The 20,439-nt window shown below is 36.8% G+C and overlaps 1 protein-coding gene across 4 annotated transcripts; it reads left to right on the top strand.

The window, feature by feature from the left end:
* Positions 1–928: 928 nt before the first annotated feature.
* On the top strand, positions 929–11,545 carry LOC18427065 (uncharacterized). 4 transcript variants are annotated; one of them, XR_966437.3, is made up of 7 exons: positions 929–1,647; positions 2,921–4,122; positions 4,659–4,913; positions 8,096–8,247; positions 8,836–9,475; positions 9,840–9,923; positions 11,383–11,545. XR_966437.3 is itself a non-coding variant. In XM_006836123.4 (6 exons), exons 2-5 carry the CDS (start codon positions 2,931–2,933, stop codon positions 9,430–9,432), a joined length of 2,196 nt encoding a protein of 731 aa, XP_006836186.1. In that variant the 5' UTR covers positions 929–1,647; positions 2,921–2,930; the 3' UTR covers positions 9,433–9,475; positions 11,383–11,545. The 4 variants fall into 4 exon arrangements, 2 of the variants coding, with proteins under 2 accessions (XP_006836186.1, XP_088710781.1); XR_002279745.2 differs by having other exon boundaries at positions 11,380–11,545; XM_006836123.4 differs by lacking the exon at positions 9,840–9,923.
* Positions 11,546–20,439: the final 8,894 nt, after the last annotated feature.

The following is a 20,439-nucleotide window of genomic DNA, read 5'->3' as shown; positions in this document are numbered from 1 at the left end:
TCATTGTATGTAATCCCCTAAAGGAATTGTTTACAAATGAACATTTTATCATTTGTACATGGAGGTCATGATCATTTTTGTCTCTTAAATTAATGTTAAAAAGAAGAAGATAAATTATAAAAATATACCTTAATTTATGTATTAGTGAAAATAAACCTAAACTTTCCAAAACATCATCCACCTCCATTTTTTGGATTAGTAGACAAAAATAACTTTTTGTGGTAGTCTTAGAATTGTGAATGCATTACAGTATATTGAAAACCGTGATGGTCACGGTGGGTTGTAAGTCAAATGTAGTTTTGAAACACCATGACACTTAAAAAACCACGGTGGTTTATTGGAATATTACATTCTAATTTAACCATTACACATTCATCACAGGGCATAAGAACTCTTAACGACCATTGCGACTTTTTATGTGCCGTGATGCCTTTTAACGACTATCACAACTGTTCAAGTGTTGTGATGCCTTAAAACATTAAACTATAGACTGTGATTTTAGGACTACCGCAAAGGCTATTGTGATAAAAAAAGAGAAAAAAAAAAGGTATGGATGAAATTTTTAAAAGTTTGAGGTTTTTATAATTTTAAATTTAAGATATATTTTTAACTTATGACAAAAATAAATTTAAAAAGCAAGCATGAATTTCTCTCAAATATGAAAACCTCCTTCAAATACACCAAATATACTGTGGAAATTTTTTAAAATATAAAATAAAATAACAAAGTTTTTTTTGGTGAATAACAAAATTAAAAGGTGGTAATTTTGAAGTACCTGAAATTATGGTGAAATCATGGTGGCAAATGTGAGACTTTACTCTCTCCAGCAAAGACGAGGACATATTTGGAATTTAGTAAATGTGGAGGATATGATTATTTCTCCATGTTACTCGAAAATAAATTCATCTCTCTATAAAAAAATCACTCCGTTGTTTCAGATTGTTGCAGCGAGACAAATGCTCAATGAAGTTCCGCGAAACCCTAATTTCATATCTGCAAATCTATCCCTAATAGTTGCAGATCGTTATTGGTCTCAGAGCTCAGAGAAACCATAAAACCTAATCTCTCTCGACTTTCTGCGTAGCTCATTGCAGTTGCAGAGCTCTCATGGTTTGTTCGGCCTGAAATGAGCTTGTAACGAAGAAGATCACAAAACCCTAGTTTTTTTGGACCCTAACATAGCTCGATAGCTGTATTCCTGGTTTATCAGCTTCATTGAAGGTTGAATTGAAAATCGAAGACACCCTAGTTTTCTTCTTCGAGCTTCAATCTAGGGCAGAGCCCTATGGTCTCATCAGCTTCGATTAAGTGTGAAACGGCGGCCATAGAAACCCTACTCTGGTTTCCCCATGCCATGGACTAATTCATAGTTTGCAGAGCTCTGTTTTTACCAGCTTTAAAGGAGACGATGTATCTTCATTAGGGAGGACGTGAAGCACTGGAATATAAAGACTTCCATTAGAAATATCAGGACAAACCTTGATTTTAGTTTTATTTCAAGCTAATACTGACATAAACTGTAGTTAATGATCTTTTAATTCTAATCCTTGAGTTTCTGTTCTCATATTAGGGTTTTGGTTCTCGCATTCGTGTGGGAATAATCTTTTGGAGCTGTGTATTTGCCCGTGAATTGATTATTTTTATCAGGTACATTTTCGGTGTAGTTTCAGTTCCAAATTCTGTGATTTATTTAGTTTTTAGGGAATGATTGGGGTTTGAATATGGAGTTTATGCTCGTCTACATCGTTCTCTTAGTGTGCCTTCATTTAATCATTGTTCAGTGTGTAGTATCCTTTTGGGGATTTAGCTTCTTATTTCTGGCTATTAGTATTGGAATTGTTGGGTTTGTATCATATCTCTGTTTTTAGTTTTGCATATTTTATGGAACATTATGTGGTTTTGGTAAGTGTATTTCCATATTACATGCTTGTCATTCTCGATGAATGGTTGAGCAGATTTTTTTTTACGAATAAGATTTGGGGTTCTGTTTTTAGGATGCTTTTATCTGGAATTACACGTATGTCAAGTAATTTTTTGGTCTTGGCGGTTATGCCATTCTTAATATTTAATATTTAATATGTGTTGTTCATGATTCATGAAGAAGATTTCAGGGTTCCAGTAGTGAAATGGTTCCTAATGTTTTTGAGGAAATTTGGTTCCTATTGTTTGTCACAGCATTTGAAGTTACTCTGAGGTTTGCATTGCGTGTTCCACAGTTTCAGTTGTGTTGTATAGCTTGTGATGGTATGTGAATGGTAGACACGTTCTGTTGTCTTGTTTTCTCCTGGTTGTGATTTGTGCGCATGGGAAATGTTTCAGTATTTTAGGATTATGGTGCTGTAATTATTTTCTTGTGTCTCTTTGAGTATTTTGCATAGAATTGTAGGCTCTGGAATCTGGATCTGTATTTAAATGTCCATTTCTGGCACAGTATTGGAGGGTATCATTTTCCTTCTGTCAATGTTTCCCCTCATATTGGTATTTGTGCAAGACTCTGATGGTCCTTTAATGGCTTTTCGCATTCAGTTTAACCTCTGTATGTGTGTGTGCGCGCGCGTGTGTGTGTGTGTGTGTGTGTGTGTGTGAGAGAGAGAGAGAGAGAGAGAGAGAGAGAGGGAGAGAGAGAGAGTGTACAAATAAGTGGTACAAAATAAGTGAGAGAACCCCATTAAGCTTTGAATCAACCATGTGTTTGTGTGTCTTGGCAGACATTCGTGTGAAGGTGTGCATGCGTTGGTATTTTTATTAATTTTCAATAGTTGTTAGAAGATTATAAATAGTACTTATGATTGCTTACTACCTGTTGCTGTTACTCTCTGTTTCTGCTCACGTATTTCTTGATTTTCTGTTTCTGCTCAGGTATTTCTTAATTTGCCGCCATTATGAAGCAATTGAGATTTTTTTTTTAACTGTTTTGTAGGTTCTCAAAAATGTCAGCAGAATCTCCTTCACTTGGGGGTCGGCCCCTTGAACAATGGAAGGTCACAGAGTTAAAGGACGAGCTTAAGAGCAGGAAGATAACAACTAAGGGATTAAAGGAAGATTTGATTAGGAGGCTTGAGCAAGCTATCCTGGATGATCAAAAGAATGCAATGGGCAATGGGATTAATCCCGAGGGCGAGGTTGAGATTAGCTGTGGGGCTGCAGAGGTTAACAATGAGGGGCTTGAAAATAAAGAAGAAGCTAGTTCTTTTGAAGCCGAATCAAGCGAGAAAGTAAATGAGAATGATGGTAAAACTGATCCTGATGGTAGTATCAATCAAGGAGAGAGTGATATGGTTCCAGTGACAATTGAGAGAAGTTCTCAAGTGATTGACAAGCCCCCATTGGATGAAAAAGCCCCAGTAATTGAAGACAGTGGACAAGTTCATCAGGAAGTACCAAGCCATGTGGATGCTATCAAGGAAGATGGGCCAAAGGATAACATCAGAGAAGGTGAGCCAAAGTTTGCTGAAGGTCCAACAGCTGATGTCAAAGAATCCAATTTGTCCAAGCCTATCAACGATGTACCCAAGAAGGTTAGCCAAGTTGTAGAGTTTCCACTAAATTCTGATTCTCTTTGTAATGATTCTGTGGCTATTAGGGACACAACTGAACTAAAGGATAATTTGAATGCTGACAATGTCAATTTAGAATCAGAATTTGTTAAGCCGGGGTTGGTGCCACCATCACCTGGTGCTGTTGAGTCTTCTGTAGGTGACTTGGATTTATCGAGGGATCACGTGCAAGCTGAGGAGCAGAGTAACGTCGATGAGATAAAAGATGATCATGTTATGGATATTGATTTGACCAAGGAGCAGAGTACCATTGATGAGGTAAAGGATGATAATGTTATGAAGGCTGATTTCACCAAGGAAAATAATGTTAGGATTGCTGGTTCTTCAAATAATCCGCCTCTGGGTGAAAATTTGCGAGAAGAATATTTGGACAAAAATTTGTTGGAGAGCAAGAATGTGGATGTTATCTTGAAAGAAGAGGACGAGAAAAAGGATGTTGTGATGCTAGAACCTCTTCGTGCTAAAGAGGAAAATGTTCCTGATGTCATGGCTGTCGAGCCTCCTGTGAAAATGGCTGATGGGAGTAACAACTCAGTTCTTATTGGTGACAAGAGGAAAAAGGAAGGTAGGTTTGTTTTTATTTTTTTAGTGGACTATGCTATGTCTTTTGCCTTTGGCTTGTGCTTATAGTTTCTCAAACGATACTTTATGATGTTTCAATCACTACTTGTAGCTCTGCTTCCTTGCTGTTCGGTTTGCCAATTCTTGCTAGTTGCAGTTGCATTCAATCTGTTGTCAACTGTATTGATGTTGTATTGTAAAAGAATGTTATGTATGAACTTAAAATTTCCAAACTTGCTATTTCAGAAGCATATCTTAAATGAGGATCATGATCTGAAATTCACTGGATGAATATGATAGGATGACATCCAAAATTTGTTTATAACCATCTTTATTTGTGTGCCGATAATATTGCTCTTGAATGTAGTGTTTTAGAGAATTCTATTCTAAATCATCGAATTGATATTCTATTGATTTCTAGCATACAATTGACTCTGGCTGTTGAATTGTCAAAAACTGACGTTGACATATGGACTTCTTTTTTTGGGGGAGGGGGAGGGGGGTAATTTATGTTTCATGTTCGGTTTCTGGTGTTTGCAGATCAGGAAGAGGAAGTGACACCTGAACCTACTAAGAGGTTGCGCAGGTGGAACAGTGGCAACGAGGCTGTTATTTCTCCGCGTTCTGGTAAGGTTCAAAGGGAGCCTTTGAAAGTCAATGAGGTTTCCCAAGGTTCCCCTACAAAACCACAAAATCTTGATGCTCTGACTCCAAGAGAGAAGCCAAGAACTCCAAAGCCGCTGCTTTCCAGGTCTGATTCCTCAGTCAGTGAGGATGCACCAAAAGAACGTGTGGGTAAGAAAATAAGAACAGCTTGTTACATTAGTTGATGTTCATTTGTAAATGGTTTCTACATGCAATCCCAATATAAATTATAGATGCATTCACTTATAAAAATTATCAAAAGGTTCTTGATAGAAAATTTTAAATCATGTTTTTTTTTTTGAAATTGTATGTTAATCATGCTGATTTGTAATACATATTTCTACTTTCTCTTCTATGTAATGCATTTTATATTTTGGTTGCTTTTCTCCATACGGGAAAGACCACATATTTTGTAATCATATCACTGTTGATAATTAGAAAGATGACGAGGAAAAAAAATTGGTAGTTCTCCATTTAGCTTGCAGGTGTTATGAGGTTTAGGGGATGGTGAAAAAAATGGCGGGTTTGAAGATAGGAAGGTGGGAGCATGGGAAAGAAGTTATGTGCATGAGGTATTTCAGATTTCATTTGAGAAGACTTTGGATGGGGGACCTCTGTTTCCTGTTGTTATTATTTTGGGTATCAGTAAAAATTCATAAAATTAGTTAAAAGAAGGGTAGGGAACAACAAAAACACTTGCGGCTTGACTTCACTATATAAACTGCCTTTGTATCCCCAGTATGTGCTACAAATCAGTTTTTCTTTAGCTTCTTAAGAAGTTTGAATTGGTGAGGTTGAGTTTGAAGTATTGGCTTTTGGTAGGTTTTATTCGTCAGGAGACATAACTTTAGAGGTGATTAGAACATGCGACTTTTTGTCACTTTATGTCATGATGCCATTTGGGAGTATGGAGGAAGGAGAGACCTTTTGATTAGCATTCCGAATGCAAGATGGATTATGTGACGTGCAGTAGAACTAGGAATGCCTTGGATATGATGGTCTAAGATATTTTTTTGGGATATGGTTGTAGGAATGGGCTAATTCAGGTATGGTGAAAGTCCCTTCACCTCTACTACTCAGGAAGTTACAATGGGGTGGGGTTGCTCTGTGTATTGATTTTTTGCTCAGGACTTAAGGAGCATAGTTGGAAAGGCCTTCTAAGGGGTACGTTTTGGGCCAGTCTTCAGCCTTGTTACAGGTGAAGCTTGCAGCAGATGTTTTTTTCTGCATGGTCTCTGGTGCAGGTGTTTTAGAGCGATTCTTTAATTGAGATTTTGTATATTTGCTTCCTTGACAGCAATCCGTGGTTGTTGGATTGGTTACCTAGGATTCAATCTTGAATGTCGTGTTGTGGCCCTTGACATCCTAACCCACAAGCCAAGTTTCCTAATCCCAATCGTTCAGCTGTGTGTGTGTGTGTGTATTGAGGTCATACATACATGCATGCATGCATGCGAGAACCCTTTGCTTGCAATCCTTTCAGCACTTCCTCCATTGGCACTGGCTTTGGCTGTACTATCGGCTTTAAGGTTGGCCTCCTGCCACATATGTTGTGTACATCCCTTCATATAGGTCCAAAGGCATTTAGTTGGTACCAACGGCATGGAGAGGTCCTAGCAGCCCAAGCAAGAATGTTTTTGGAGCCCCCCTCAATAACTAGAGAACCTGACCGTGTCGTGCAGACTTGTTTGATCCCTTCCAGTAGAGCGACGGCCTCCGCAGTAGTGGAGCCAGCTGTTCCAATGAAACCTGTGTAGGATAGCAATATGTTGTCTTCGTGGTCCCTAAAAGTTCCCCCATAGCCACCAGGCCAAGGATTGCCGAGGGAGCATCCATCAAAGTTTAGCTTGATACTTCCTTGCTCTGATTGGTTTCATAGGGATGACCATGGGATTCGAGATTGCCTTCTTTCCAAAACAGCAAGCCAGTTTTGGAGAAAATCAGAGGTCGCTGAGTGTTTGAAGTGTTTGGAATTTTTCGCTCAAAAGATTACCATAGTTCTATTTCGATCCATTGCTGCAGTTGCGTATTCCACTTGGCTCAAAATATTCTCTGGTTTCTTTTGTTCCAATGGCCGAAAGGGTGGCAGCCACTGTTGAACGCCAAAGGAAGAGACTGGCTGATTGCCACCCTAAGATAAGGAGGGGGACGGAGGATGGGTGGCCCAATTCCAATTGAAGAGTTGTACAATATCAGCCTGTAAGAGACAAGACCACTTGCAGTGAAGGAACAAGTGGTTGTTGGATTCAAGCTCTGATCTGCAAAGGTTACAGCAGTTAGCGATAGGAATGCCTCTAGTTTGTAACTGGTCAACACTGAGTACCCTTTGGAGGATGGTGAACAACAGAAATTTTGCATTTTGGGATGGGGGTGTTTAGGATCCAAGCTCAGGTAGCTAAAGGGACAGTAGGTGGAAGAGATGGAGAGGAAAGGATTAATTTTGCGTAAGAAAACACTGAGAATTTTCCATTTTGTTTGGGCTTCCAAATGATGGTGTCATTACTATGGGCAGGTAGGTATGGAGTTTGCAAAACATAATTACTAGAAATGTGAGAACAGTTTTGTCTTCTTGATAGTTGACTTGTTATTGGTTTTTGTTTGTTTTTTTGAGTAACTATGATGCACTTTTCTGTTTGAATTATTATTACCTACTTCTTTGGTGAATATTAAATGCCATGTAACAAACTCAAATTTGCATATTTGAACTTTGTTGAGGTATTTATTTTTTATGAATGTTTTGAACTTTGAACTTAATGACATCATTAGAAATCATGGAAGAATATTTAAATTTTGAAGCTATGCTTCAGTAATTTATTTTAGCATTGTAGCACATGTTCGAATATTCAACCATCATTAGTATATGTTGCTAATCTAATGATATAGCCTAGGAAATCAAATGCATCTTATTTTTACCTGGGTTGTGGTCCCAGGGTGCTTGACTGGTAGTTGATGTTCTTTGTTCCCTGAACTTGTGTTGTGTAGTTTTGATACTATTTATCTTTTGGCTGCCATGATGTAATCATTACATTTGACTCTTGCTAGGTGAACTCCTATTAAAAGGAGCTAGGGTTTGCCTTGAATTCACCTGTAACTATCCTTTTGTTAAAAACATTTTAACTAAGGCGTGTCATTTCATTAAGTTTAACTTCATCTAGAATGTTACTTTTACTTTCTGTCACATGAGAAGATCAAAGGCTGCATTTTTTTTTAATTGAGGCTTAAATGCAAATTTATTTTTGTGTAGCTTAGTGTGTGTATGTATATGGGGCATGCCCCAGCAGGCTGTATTACTAACTAGCTTTTTGTGATGTGTTACTGAATGATGTCTTCAGTGCCTCCACCACAGAGGTCTCCTACAACTTCGTTGAGAATTGATCGGTTCCTACGCCCATTCACTTTGAAAGCGGTGCAAGAACTTCTTGCGAAGACTGGTACTTTCTGCAGCTTTTGGATGGACCACATCAAGACTCATTGCTATGTCACGGTAACTCATTCCTTCATCTCATTTTACTTTCTTAGATTATAACTATTACGCTCTTCATTGCTGGGGCATGACGGACTGAGGAAGGGAGGGTCTCTTCGAATCATTTATTGATCCTAATTTTATGAATACAATGTTAACTTTATCAAAAAAAATTCTGAGTGCACACTTGTCTTTTGGATCTGGGCTATGAATGTTTGTTGAGGCTTCTGAGATTGAGACCCTTGTTTTGATCTTGCTGATGGACTTGTTCCTGATGAGGTCTTCTTGTGTTGAGATGTCAATGTTCCCAGACAACGCCACCATTTTCCAAAAGATATCTGAACCTTGATTATTTGCTGATCATTTAATTGACTTCTTGGAACTAACTGGATACAACCTTTAAATACTCTCGAATTAGATAGTATTTGTAAATACTTTTGAAAGCACCTCTTGTTTTTAATTGACTTTCAAACATCCAGTATTCATTGAAGCCCCTTATACTTGATCAGGGAGGGAGGGTGGGTGAGTGGGAGGGAAATCGTCTGATTAATGTTGTTCTCTTTTCCATTTTGAATGGCTGATTACTTGCCTTGCCTTGATCCTTACCAGTATTCCTCTGTCGAAGAAGCCGTGGAGACTCGCAACGCTCTCTACAACCTTCAATGGCCACCAAATGGTGGTCGCCTCCTAACTGCTGAGTTTGTCGAACCTGAGGATGTCAGTGTCCGAGCCAAAGGCGAGCTTCAATCCCAACCTTCCACTCCTTCAAACAATCACCCAATTCCCCAAACTACCCCTGTAGGGGTTGTCCCAAACACCAAAACTGCCCCCATTAAGGGTCCTCAGGTAACAGAAGAACTCCCTCCTCCACCTCCACTTCCTCCACACTTGGGCCAAAAGCTTACATCTTCTTCTCTTCCACCCCCACCTCCTCGTCCCCCTGTCTCTCATCCTCTTGAGAGGCTTCCCCCTCCTCCTCCTCTCTCTCAAAGGCCACATGCGCAAGAGAGGCTTGTTCCCCCACCTCCTCCAAGGAAGCCTGAACCACCACCGCCTACATTGGATGACCTCTTCAAGAAAACTAAGGCAACTCCTCGCATCTATTATTTGCCCTTGTCGGATGAACAAGTTGCTGCCAAATTAGCGGCAAGGGAGCATGGTGGGCGTGGCCGAAATATTACCTCTGGTGGTCGAGCTAGGAACTAGGAGATCCATTCGAGTCAACGGGAAAGGCTTGTCATAACCAAATGTAAGTTTTGCTTAACTTTTATTGTTCACTCTTTTGGGGCTCTTACTAATTTTCTCTAGCATCTTGTTGTGTCGATCCTTTTTGCTTTCCCAAGCATATTCCTTGTGTTTGTAGAGTATAAGCATGGAGTGTCGGAAGCTTTGGGTGTTTGGTCCCAATGTTTCCATTTTGGGTCTTGTTTTCTGATGGGTCAGTTTTCATTCATGCTGGTCTTCAATTTCTTTATTAAACTCAACAAGTAAAGGTATCAGCTGCTAGCTAGCTGCTAATCTGGTGCTCAGTGTGGGTGCTCTGTGTTATGCCTTCTGTTGCTCTATGAAGTATTCATTTGCTTTTATGCTTTCTTCTCGGAATAAATTTTCAGCAATGGAGATAAGAAATTTAGAGTACCTGGAGCTAGTATCTGGAGTTTATGCATTCGCTGAAGACTCTATGAGCTGAGCTTCTGGTAAGTTTTAGTACAATAGTAACCTTTTCAATTGAGATTGGACCTCTTCTTTATATGGTTAAATTTGATGACACTGGTTTGGCTTTGTGGTAATATTCAGTGGAAATTATAACATAAGAAATGTCTGTCATAAAGTGCCTTTATGAGTTGGAAATATTGTGGTCTTCTTTGGCAAATTGAAACATTATTGGAACTATAATGTTTGATAATAGTTGTGGCTATGCATTATTTTTGCATCAAACATGTCCTGCTCTTATGAGTTTTGTCATCATTAGTATTTTCTGGATAGAAAATGTATTTTGCGAAACTTCTAGATAGAAAAATTTAGAAACCCACTTTTAGCAATGTCTAAAAGGAAAAAGTTAATATATAAAGCATTAAGGCGTCAACCTTATATTATAAAAGTAAGGTGCACCGTAAAAACCCATTGATAAAAGTTGTTCCGATGCCCAAAACCCTCAAGTTGATCATCTCAAGCGGTGGCAGATTCCCTCACACCAACACCAAAGGGGTGGTGAAAGGATCTCCTTCTATTGGAGATAATCTCCATTTCCATGCTCTTCACTTGTGGTAGTCGTGCACTTAATCGCTTTTTGCTGTTACAACCTGATGCACACCTGTACTGGTTTTCTCCCTGTTCTGGTTAATCCTTCTCCATCCCTCCCTCCCCCCGCCCCCCACCCCTCTCTCTCTAGCTCTTTTGATATTTAGATTTTGATCTATTATGTCTCTTGGTATGGTGAATAGTTTCTGTTCATTTTTTTGAAAGAATTACTCCAATGGAGTTGTGGACAGTGTATTAGCCGAATGGTTTTTTGATGATAACCACTGTATGTTTGTTAGCCAAGTAGTCTCCGATAGCCAACGAGCATGTATTACTACCACAGGGCCGCTCTATACGCTTACCAGGCGACAATCCTATTTAGGAGGATTTTTTCGATCTGAAATTTTACGATCCACTTTAGAATCATTGGAGGAATTTTTTTCTCACAAAAGAAAAAGGATTTTGAGTTTCCTAATCACTGGGTCCTGACCATCCAAAAGTTGGACGCTTTCTGTGAGTCTGTTGAATCATCTTTTTGGCATTTTTTCCAGGTGCATATAGAGTGCGTGTGTTTTTTGGTCTGCTTCCAGGTTAAGGGTCTTACATCCCCAAAAATTTGGGGGTCCCCAAAAACACTTATATAGGGTTTTTCTCTATGGGGGTAATTTATGAGCTCATACAATCTTTTTTTTTAGTTTTTAAATTTCTGTATTTTTTATATATTTTAGGGGATAGTTCAGCAATAGAACATGACCTTGAGATGTAGTGTTGTTAATGTCAATTGATAACCACTGAAGCCCACTCCAGATATGCAGTACGATCTTTCAGCATAACGAATGTTGTAATTGAACTTCAATCTGATTGCAAATAGCTGCTTGTTGATATACTTATTGTATTGTTTCCTTCTGGCAGCAGAGCCTTGAGGTACTTGAGGAGGTTGGTAGCTGGATCATATATTAGCATATATTCAGGCCTTGTACAAACTGTGTTCATCATTCAGAACCTCCTACATTTTTATGAGATACTTTATGATGTGTAAGTTGGCGGGAATCAATATCGTTTAAGCGGTTTGTGTTGATATCGAGTATTTATTTCCCATTTTGTCATTTTATAGGTTTTTTTTGTAGTTTTCGTTTTTTGGGTTCTTTTTTTTTTTTGGGTTCGGATGACCCTCTTGCTTTTATATACGAGTATATAGTGTACTGCATCATCATCATCTTCAACCTCAAAGCCTTTTCGCAGTTAATTGGAGTCGGCTATATAATCGTGGTCCACAATTCTACCTTCTTAGCTCATTTCAGTTAACATGCAAGCATACTGCATATTAACACTATTTTGTAAAAAAAACTTGCTTAGGAGGATTTTTTTTTTCCTTTTTACTTAAATTTTGGGATGACTTCAGAATGAATGCTTTTTAAAAAAAAATTAATAAAATGGAATTTGAGTTGTGACCGTTCAAAAAAAAGATCTTAGTTCTGACCGCTCAAAAATAAACATTTTATGTTTATTCTTGGATTTTCTTTATGATGGGTTGTTGTTGGGTTGATGAGGAAACATTCCAGGCCTTGCAGATCCTTCGAGGTGGGGTTTAGCTGGGGAAGTGAATGTGTAACATCCTCCCATTTCTTCATTGGAGACTGTTTTTGTGTTGGAAAAGCAATTGTGAAAAAGAATTTGACCATCTCGACCTTGACATTTATGGATTTTGACATGTATGGATGGAGGTGGGAAAAGAAATGGATTTAAGGAAAGAATTGTATTTTGTCTTTTGTTAAAGTGTTTTTAAGGGGTGTAGTTTGTATAGAGCTTAGGCTCTAAACAATCAAATTAGAGCATAACTTCAAATACTGTTAAGAAGTGTGGTTTCAATATTGAAAATCTTTTAGATAGCTTTAAAATATATTTTCATCTTTATTTATAAAGTTTAAAGCTTCAAAAATAATGTAGATGGAGAGATCTATGAAAACTTGAAAACTTGAAAATTGGTGGTACAAAATTGTGTTATAAAATGTACCATTTCCTAAATTTGAAATCTATTTTTTTTTCTTTTGTCCGTGCATCTTTATGTCGAGATGATTAATTTGAGGATATTTGTGCATCAAAACATCTTCTAGTGAGTTTTTTGAGGTGGGTTTTAATTTAATTGTTTAAAGGCTGGGCTCTTATAAACATTTCCCTTGTTTAAATATTTGTTTCTATCATCTTTAAATTTCAAATTTCAAATGCCATAAGCAAAAATAGATTTCCAGATCATTAGTAGGGATTTTAGAATGCAGGTTTACTTTATATTGGAATGCCTAGAGCTAACCGTGCTTTTTTTAGGTTTGTTTTTTTTATGCATATCAAGATTAGATGGATTCAATATTTTTTATTTTTATCAAAATTTTGAGAAAAATAAAAAATACTTGATCCATCCGATCTTGATCTTGTGGTTATTTTTGTTGGTTTTCCTTTGGATTCCCCAATTAGTTTTGTTAGTTGAAATGGTTTGATAAAAAGGAAACACAAGGACATGGACCAAGTGTCAGAACTTTTCAACAATGTGATGAAAAAAATGGAAATTTTCGACAATGTTATGAAAAAAACGGAAAGAGAGAAATAAGTGAAATAAAGTTTTGAACCATAGACACGGATAGTATAGACTGCCAATATTCTCTCTAATATAAATAATGAGGAATTTTATAACGGGGATGAGAAATGGGGAAAATACATGAATATAATTGATCCCATCTAGGAATATGGAATCCGAACAAACATGCTTTTGGAGGTACTATAAATGCATATTGACCTTAGACCTTGTAATACCCTTTCTATAGGCATTGTTTTGTGGAAGTGTCAACCTTAAATAATCAAGTAAGGTACATTTCAAACCTTACCCAAAAATATAGTTCAAGTGCAGGATTGATTGAAAATCTTTTTTTACTCGTACTTTTTTAAAATTTGAAGCTAAAAAAATAATGCAATTTAAGCATATCTATAAATACTTAGATATCTTGAAAATGAGTATCTAGATATTGCATTATAAGACGTACTATTTTGTTTTCTTGAAATCTTGTTTCTTATCCATACATCTCGATGTTGAGATGATCAATTAGAGGGTTTTTCCATGTTGGAACAAATTTTTTTCCATAGGTTTTTTTAGGTGCACTTTACTTGCATATTATAAGGTTTACTCCTTATATGAACTTTTTGATACTTATAATGGTATTCCTTTGTGTGTCTTATAAGTAATGATCCAAAAATATGTAGTATTGCATTCTTCCCCAGACTTTGTGATGGAATCAGTCAGAGCGAATGGCAAAATCGAAACTCTTAAGCAGCTATAGCTGAGATCTTTTAATTCCATACTTCTATATCATTAACTTTTATCAGTTTCTCTCATTCTCTATTCATTTATCACTCTTTCTTTTGAAAAATGAAATATTCTATGCCTATTTGAAGCTTGGAAACCTCTATCCTTATTTTAGGGTTCCTCTATCTCTTCCTTCCTCTGGTACATAGACCAATCATATAGTTATTGCTTACTAAAATCCAATTTGCCTTCTTTCTTTTGAGAGCATATACTATGCTTCCGCTGTAGCATATTGTAGGTCTATTCCCTCGGCTAAGAGACCCAATTGGGAAAAATTTTTTAATCAGAAATTTTGGGAACCACCTACGAATAACTTAATGATTATCTTTAAAAAGAAATTTGAAGTTGAGTTTCCCAATTCTTAGATCTCACCCTCCAAAAACTGGATGGCCTTTTTTCAATATGGAGGCATTATTTTTTTTAAGCCCATAGAGAATCCAATTTGGAATTTTTTTCTAGGGAGATTGGTATGTGATGGAAGAGGTTGCATCCCCAAAATATGAGATCCTAAAGTTAATCCTAGATTTGTTTAAATTTGAGAGAGTAAATAGACAGTATACTCTGATGCTCCCATGAAAGCCTAATATATTCTGGCGTTACTTTTATATCAAGGCATTTTAAATATGGATATGGATTCTCTACATTAAATTGGACATCTCTATATCATTTTTTGGTAAAAGAACCTTTTACAAATTACATACGACCACAATATTTCTGAATTTTTTGACAAGTCAATGCCTTGCCCTCTATACCATTTCTCTGGAAAATCAACAATTGACCAATTCTAAGAACCACCTCAACCTAATCTAGAATATGAAATGTGGACAAGCAAACATTTATTTACTTTCATTTTCCTGAACAAAATGATGTTACTATCCCTCAATTTTTCAAGACATCGGGAAAGGGGCTAGGTCATGGTGGTAGCACCCCTATAATTAGTTATCACGTCGTGATTTTCAATCTCACTAACACCACCCATGGACATATTCGAAAAGCTAACTTCTAATCTATTTGACAAAAAACGGCTAGAGTATGTCTTCCTCACTGAATTACCAAAAAAAAAAAGAAAGTATTCTACAAGATGCATATCAAACATTGCAGTACAAAACCATGTCCGGGTGATATTCCATCACAATAGCAAAAGCAAAAACAATGGAGAAGCATAGTCATCATCATTGTCAAAGTTTTTTTCCAACTAATTGGGATCGGTTGCACAAATTTTGGTACACCATTGTGCTTTATTAGGGGTCATACCGTTAATTTGGTACACCATTGTGCTTTATTAGGGGTCATACCGTTAATGAGGCCATACGTTCCTATATCTTTTCTCACTACTTCCAACCATGTCTAATGGAGAAGCATTATCAAAACTACAATTTTAAAACTCTAAAATATGAACCATGACACTAAGAAAGGTGGATGTATGATATATACTATTGACACAATATTAACTCAAGGATAAACCCCAAAATATCATTTCAATTTTTTACCATAAGAGAGATAGAGGACAATCTGCTTTGGTAAAGCGAACTTAGGTGTGGACTATTTGGAAGGATCAATTAATGCATTATAGCATATTGTACATTTACTCTGTAAAGCAAAATAGCTAGTTGGGTGGGTACTTTAAATTTGAAGTTTTGGATCCATCTAAGAATCATCAATCGATTATCTTTAAAATTAAAAAAAGAAGAAGGGAATTTTGAGTTGTTTAACACTTACATCTTGCCTTTTAAAAATTTGACAATCTCTTTTCAATGGGATATTATTTTGTTTTATCCGCATACATACAGTGTCCAATTTGATTTTTATATCCCCAAATTTCTGGATGTTAAAAATATTTTTTTTGGGTAGAAGATGTTAAAATATTCACCTGTGGGGTTTTGCCCGAGAGAGTAAATGAACAATGTGCTTCTTCAAAGAGGTAGAATCGTTTTGTTTTAACAATTTTACCATCAAATAAAAAGGCACCAAAACATAATAAAATCAACAAGTAGCACTAAGACTCCCATTGAAACATTAGAGAGGGGATTCTCACCCTAAATTTTATTGTCTCTCTTCTTTGGTACCCATGTTTAAGAATCTTAGAAATTAAGCACTCGCTAGATTAGAACATCAAATGGGAGACCCTCTAGGTGCTCCCATGTAGCATGCTCTTGCAGGAGCACACTGTACATTAACTCTCTCGTGCAAAAGAGATATTTTGGAAGATTTTTTTTTGTTTGAATTACTGTGATCTAATAAATAAGGAAAAAGTTTATATAAAGATGCCACCTTATAATGTAGAACTACGGATGCCCCTTAAAAGTCCATCGGAAAAGGTAGTTTTAATGTTGAAAAATTGATTATCTCGACATCGAGATGCATGACTATGAAAAATAGAAATATTTTAAGTCTCAGAAGTAGTGCATTTTACAACATATTATCTACACCATCCATTTTCAAGATTTTCATATGTTTATAGATCTACTTGATTTTAACCATTTTTTAAATTTTAAATTTTATAATTAGATATAAAAATAGATTTTGAGATAATCCTAATGACATTTTACATCAAAATTATATACCATGATAAAATTTGAAGGGCACCGTACCTCTACACCTACGGAGGAGTCTATATGAAACTGCACCCAATTAATAATAACTATATGGTTATTTTATAGGAAAACGAGAGAGTAGATTTTGAGTTCTTCAGTACTTAGAGCTTACCTTTTGAAAATTGGACGATCTTTGTTCAATCTGTGGACGTTACTTTTTTCGAGTGCATCGAAAATTTTATTTTTTGGGTTTTCAAGAAGTGCATCCCAAAAATTGGGGTCCTAAATATATTTTTAGCAAGTTTACCCGAAGGAGTAAATGGATAGTTCGCTCCCACGAGAGCAGCATATCTTTTGGGTTCTCTAGAAGCTCTTCATTGCTCTAGCTTTCTCCACCTTTGCACATTTGGTTTGGGGTTCACAGCTTTCTTGTTAGTGAGATCAATCAATCCACACCGTTAATGCAATCTGGACATATGAAGACCTCAAATTAACTCATTCTAAACAAAGCTCTAGCTTGTTGATAGCCTAGCCAATTAGCCCAATAATGTGTTCAAATAAGTGGGGTTTTCAGGAAAAAATCATTCTAAAATAAAAAAAGCATTAGGATTCACTTTAGAATCACCAAACTAGTAAGAATTATACACAAAAGATTGTTTTGTGTTCCTAAACCCCTATATCTCACTGTACACCAAATGGATGGTCTGTGTTAGGTTTGATTCCCTTTAGAAATACCAAATTGAGCAATTTTAAATAAAAAAGAAAGAGAAAAGCAAAAAAAATATGAATTTGAATTTCTAAACACCTAGATCTGACCATCCAATAGACGGATAATTTGTGTAGCGTGACTTTTTATTTATTTTTCCCCACTCTTATCACGCATTTAACTTTGGATGAGGTTTCTATAAGGCCTAGGCTTTATGAAAACAAAATAAAGCCTCACCTGAAACCTCATCTGGAAAGCACTTTTGGCAACGAAAATCTCCATGATGGCTCTAAAAACAATTTTCAACACCCACAATGAAATTTGAAACTAAAAAAATGGTATAGATCTTGCAGATCTATGAACACTTACTTTTACGGCGAAATGAACCGCCTAGACCAGTGTTTCAAAAATCGCAGATCCAATTCGGAATCAGGCGATCCGGATCGGGTATCGGTTATAACCGATCCAAATGCAGTATCGGTAAAACCGAGCGATTCTTACTTTTTTATTTTCAATTCGGTTTTCTTTTTATGAATCCACCCTAGTTTTTTTTAAATGTGATTTATGCCAATTGGTACTCCACTTTACTCCCCCCACGTGATTGACAAATTTTTGCCACGTTGCTCTCCACTTTACTCCGCTCACGTGATTGACAAATTTTTGCCACCTTGCTCTCCCCACGTGATTGCATGTGATTGACAAATTTTCCACTTTACTCCCCCTATGTGATTGACAAATTTTTGTCATCTTGCTCCCCCCACATGATTGCACGTGATTGACAAATTTTTGCCAGCTTAAAAAGTCCTACTTTTTATTTTTCAATCCGATTTTCTTTTTATGAACCCACCTTGGTTTTTTTGAAATGTGATTTATGCCAACTGGCACTCCACTTAACTCCTACTTTTTTAGTTTTTAATCCGGTTTTCTTTTTCTGAACGCACCTTGATTTTTTTTAAATGTGATTTATGCCAACTGGCACTCCACTTAACTCCCCCACGTGATTGACAAAGTTTTGCCACGTTGCTCTCCTCTTTACTCCCCCACGTGACTCCCGCCACGTGATTGACAAATTTTTGCCACGTTGCTCTCCACTTTACTCCCCCCACGTGATTGACAAATTTTTGCAACCTTGCTCCCCCAACCCACGTGACTCCCCCCACGTGATTGACAAATTGTTGCCATGTTGCTCTCCACTTTACTTCCCCTACGTGATTGACAAATTTTTGCCACCTTGCTCCCCCCACGTGATTGCACGTGATTGACAAATTTTCCACTTTACTCTCCCTATGTGATTGACAAATTTTTGCCATCTTGCTCCCCCCACGTGATTGCACGTGATTGACAAATTTTTGCCAGCTTAAAAAGTCCTACTTTTTTATTTTTCAATCCGGTTTTCTTTTTATGAACCCACTTTGGTTTTTTTGAAATATGATTTATGCCAACTGGCACTCCACTTAACTCCTACTTTTTTAGTTTTTAATCTCGTTTTCTTTTTATGAACCCACCTTGATTTTTTTTAAATGTGATTTATGCCAACTGGCACTCCACTTAACTCTCCCACGTGATTGACAAAGTTTTGCCACGTTGCTCTCCTCTTTACTCCCCCCACGTGACTCCCGCCACGTGATTGACAAATTTTTGCCACGTTGCTCTCCACTTTACTCCCCCCACGTGATTGACAAATTTTTGCAACCTTGCTCCCCCACCCACGTAACTCCCCCCACATGATTGACAAATTTTTGCTACGTTGCTCTCCACTTTACTCCCCCCACTTGATTGACAAATTTTTGCCACCTTGCTCCCCCATGTGATTGCACGTGATTGATAAATTTTTCCACGTGATTGATAAATTTTTGCCACCTTGCTCTCCGCACGTGATTGACAAATTTTTGCCATCTTGCTCACCACCTTGCTGCCCCCACGTGATTGTACGTGATTGACAAATTTTCCCACGTGATTGACAAATTTTTGCCACCTTGCTCCCCCCACTTGATTGCACGTGATTGACAAATTTTTGCCACCTTGCTCCCCCCACTTGATTGCACGTGATTGACAAATTTTTGCCACCTTGCTCACCACCTTGCTCTCCCCACGTGATTGCACGTGATTGACAAATTTTTGCCACCTTGCTCCCCCCACTTGATTGCACGTGATTGACAAATTTTTGCCACCTTGCTCACCACCTTGCTCCCCCCACGTGATTGGCAAAAATTCACGTGATTGACAAATTTTTGCCACCTTGCTCCCCCATGTGATTGCACGTGATTGACAAATTTTTGCCACCTTGCTCACCACCTTGCTCCCCCCCACATGATTGCACGTGATTGGTAAAAATTCACGTGATTGACAAATTTTTACCACCTTGCTCCCCCCACGTGATTGACAAATTTTTGCCACCTCCACGTGATTGACAAATTTTTGCCATCTTGCTCCCCCCACGTGATTGACAAATTTTTGCTAGCTTAAAAAGTCTCAACGTACAATACGCACGCTTCACATGGCCAAGACAACATACAACAAAGCAGCTCGTTGGGTTTTTTTATAGTATTCACTCTTCTCACATCGCTTCGATGTGGGATATATCTGTGAGTTGAAAAAACGCTGGCAAATATTATTAGCTTGGGATAAATTGCAGTGAGATAGTGTACGCGCGATGGCGTACGCACGACGGTGTATGCCTGTCATGAATAAGAAAGTTGTATGTCCGATTGTTGCAATGAAATTTGATGATAAAAAAAGAAAATTTTTATTAAAAATAATAATTAGGTGCCCATCACCCCTATCTTTCACCAAAAAAATTTAAATTTACTTACCAAAAAAACATAAAAACTCTATTAAGCTACTATATCATGGTATTATTTCATCATATGAGTAATAATTAATAAATTAGTTAATTAGGATTAAAAAATTAGTACTAGCTCATAGGATAAAAAAAATAAAAAGCATTACAACAAGCAAAAAATATATAGTACAACATCTTCTTTTTTTGTAAAAAAAAAAAGAAAAAGATAATCAACAAGTATCATATTTTTCTTGTTAAAAAAAAATAAAAGATAACACAATAAGTATTTATTGTCAAAAAAATAAAAGATATTTCTTAATACAACCTAGGAATAAATGGTCTAATTATATTTTTTATTTTTATAACATGATGGTCTTTAACATCAATTTAGTAATATTAATTTAAAGATAGGTTCATACAATGAGGCCATTTGAAATCTCTCTCTTTCTACTAACAATCTCTTCCACTAATTTATTCTAGAAACCTAAAAAATTAAAGAAAATTGGTACGCATTCTAATAATTTCAACATTGATAACTAGCCCTTTTATTTTATTTATTAATTTTTGTATTATAAATCATGTAGTGTACTATTTTTCT

This window comes from Amborella trichopoda, chromosome 1 (assembly GCF_054954075.1).
Source record: "Amborella trichopoda isolate Santa Cruz 75 chromosome 1, AtrichopodaSantaCruz75HAP2 v2.0, whole genome shotgun sequence".
Lineage (NCBI taxonomy): Eukaryota > Viridiplantae > Streptophyta > Magnoliopsida > Amborellales > Amborellaceae > Amborella > Amborella trichopoda.
The sequence above is the reverse complement of the archived record's forward strand: the minus strand, read 5'-3'. Positions and strand labels throughout refer to the sequence as shown.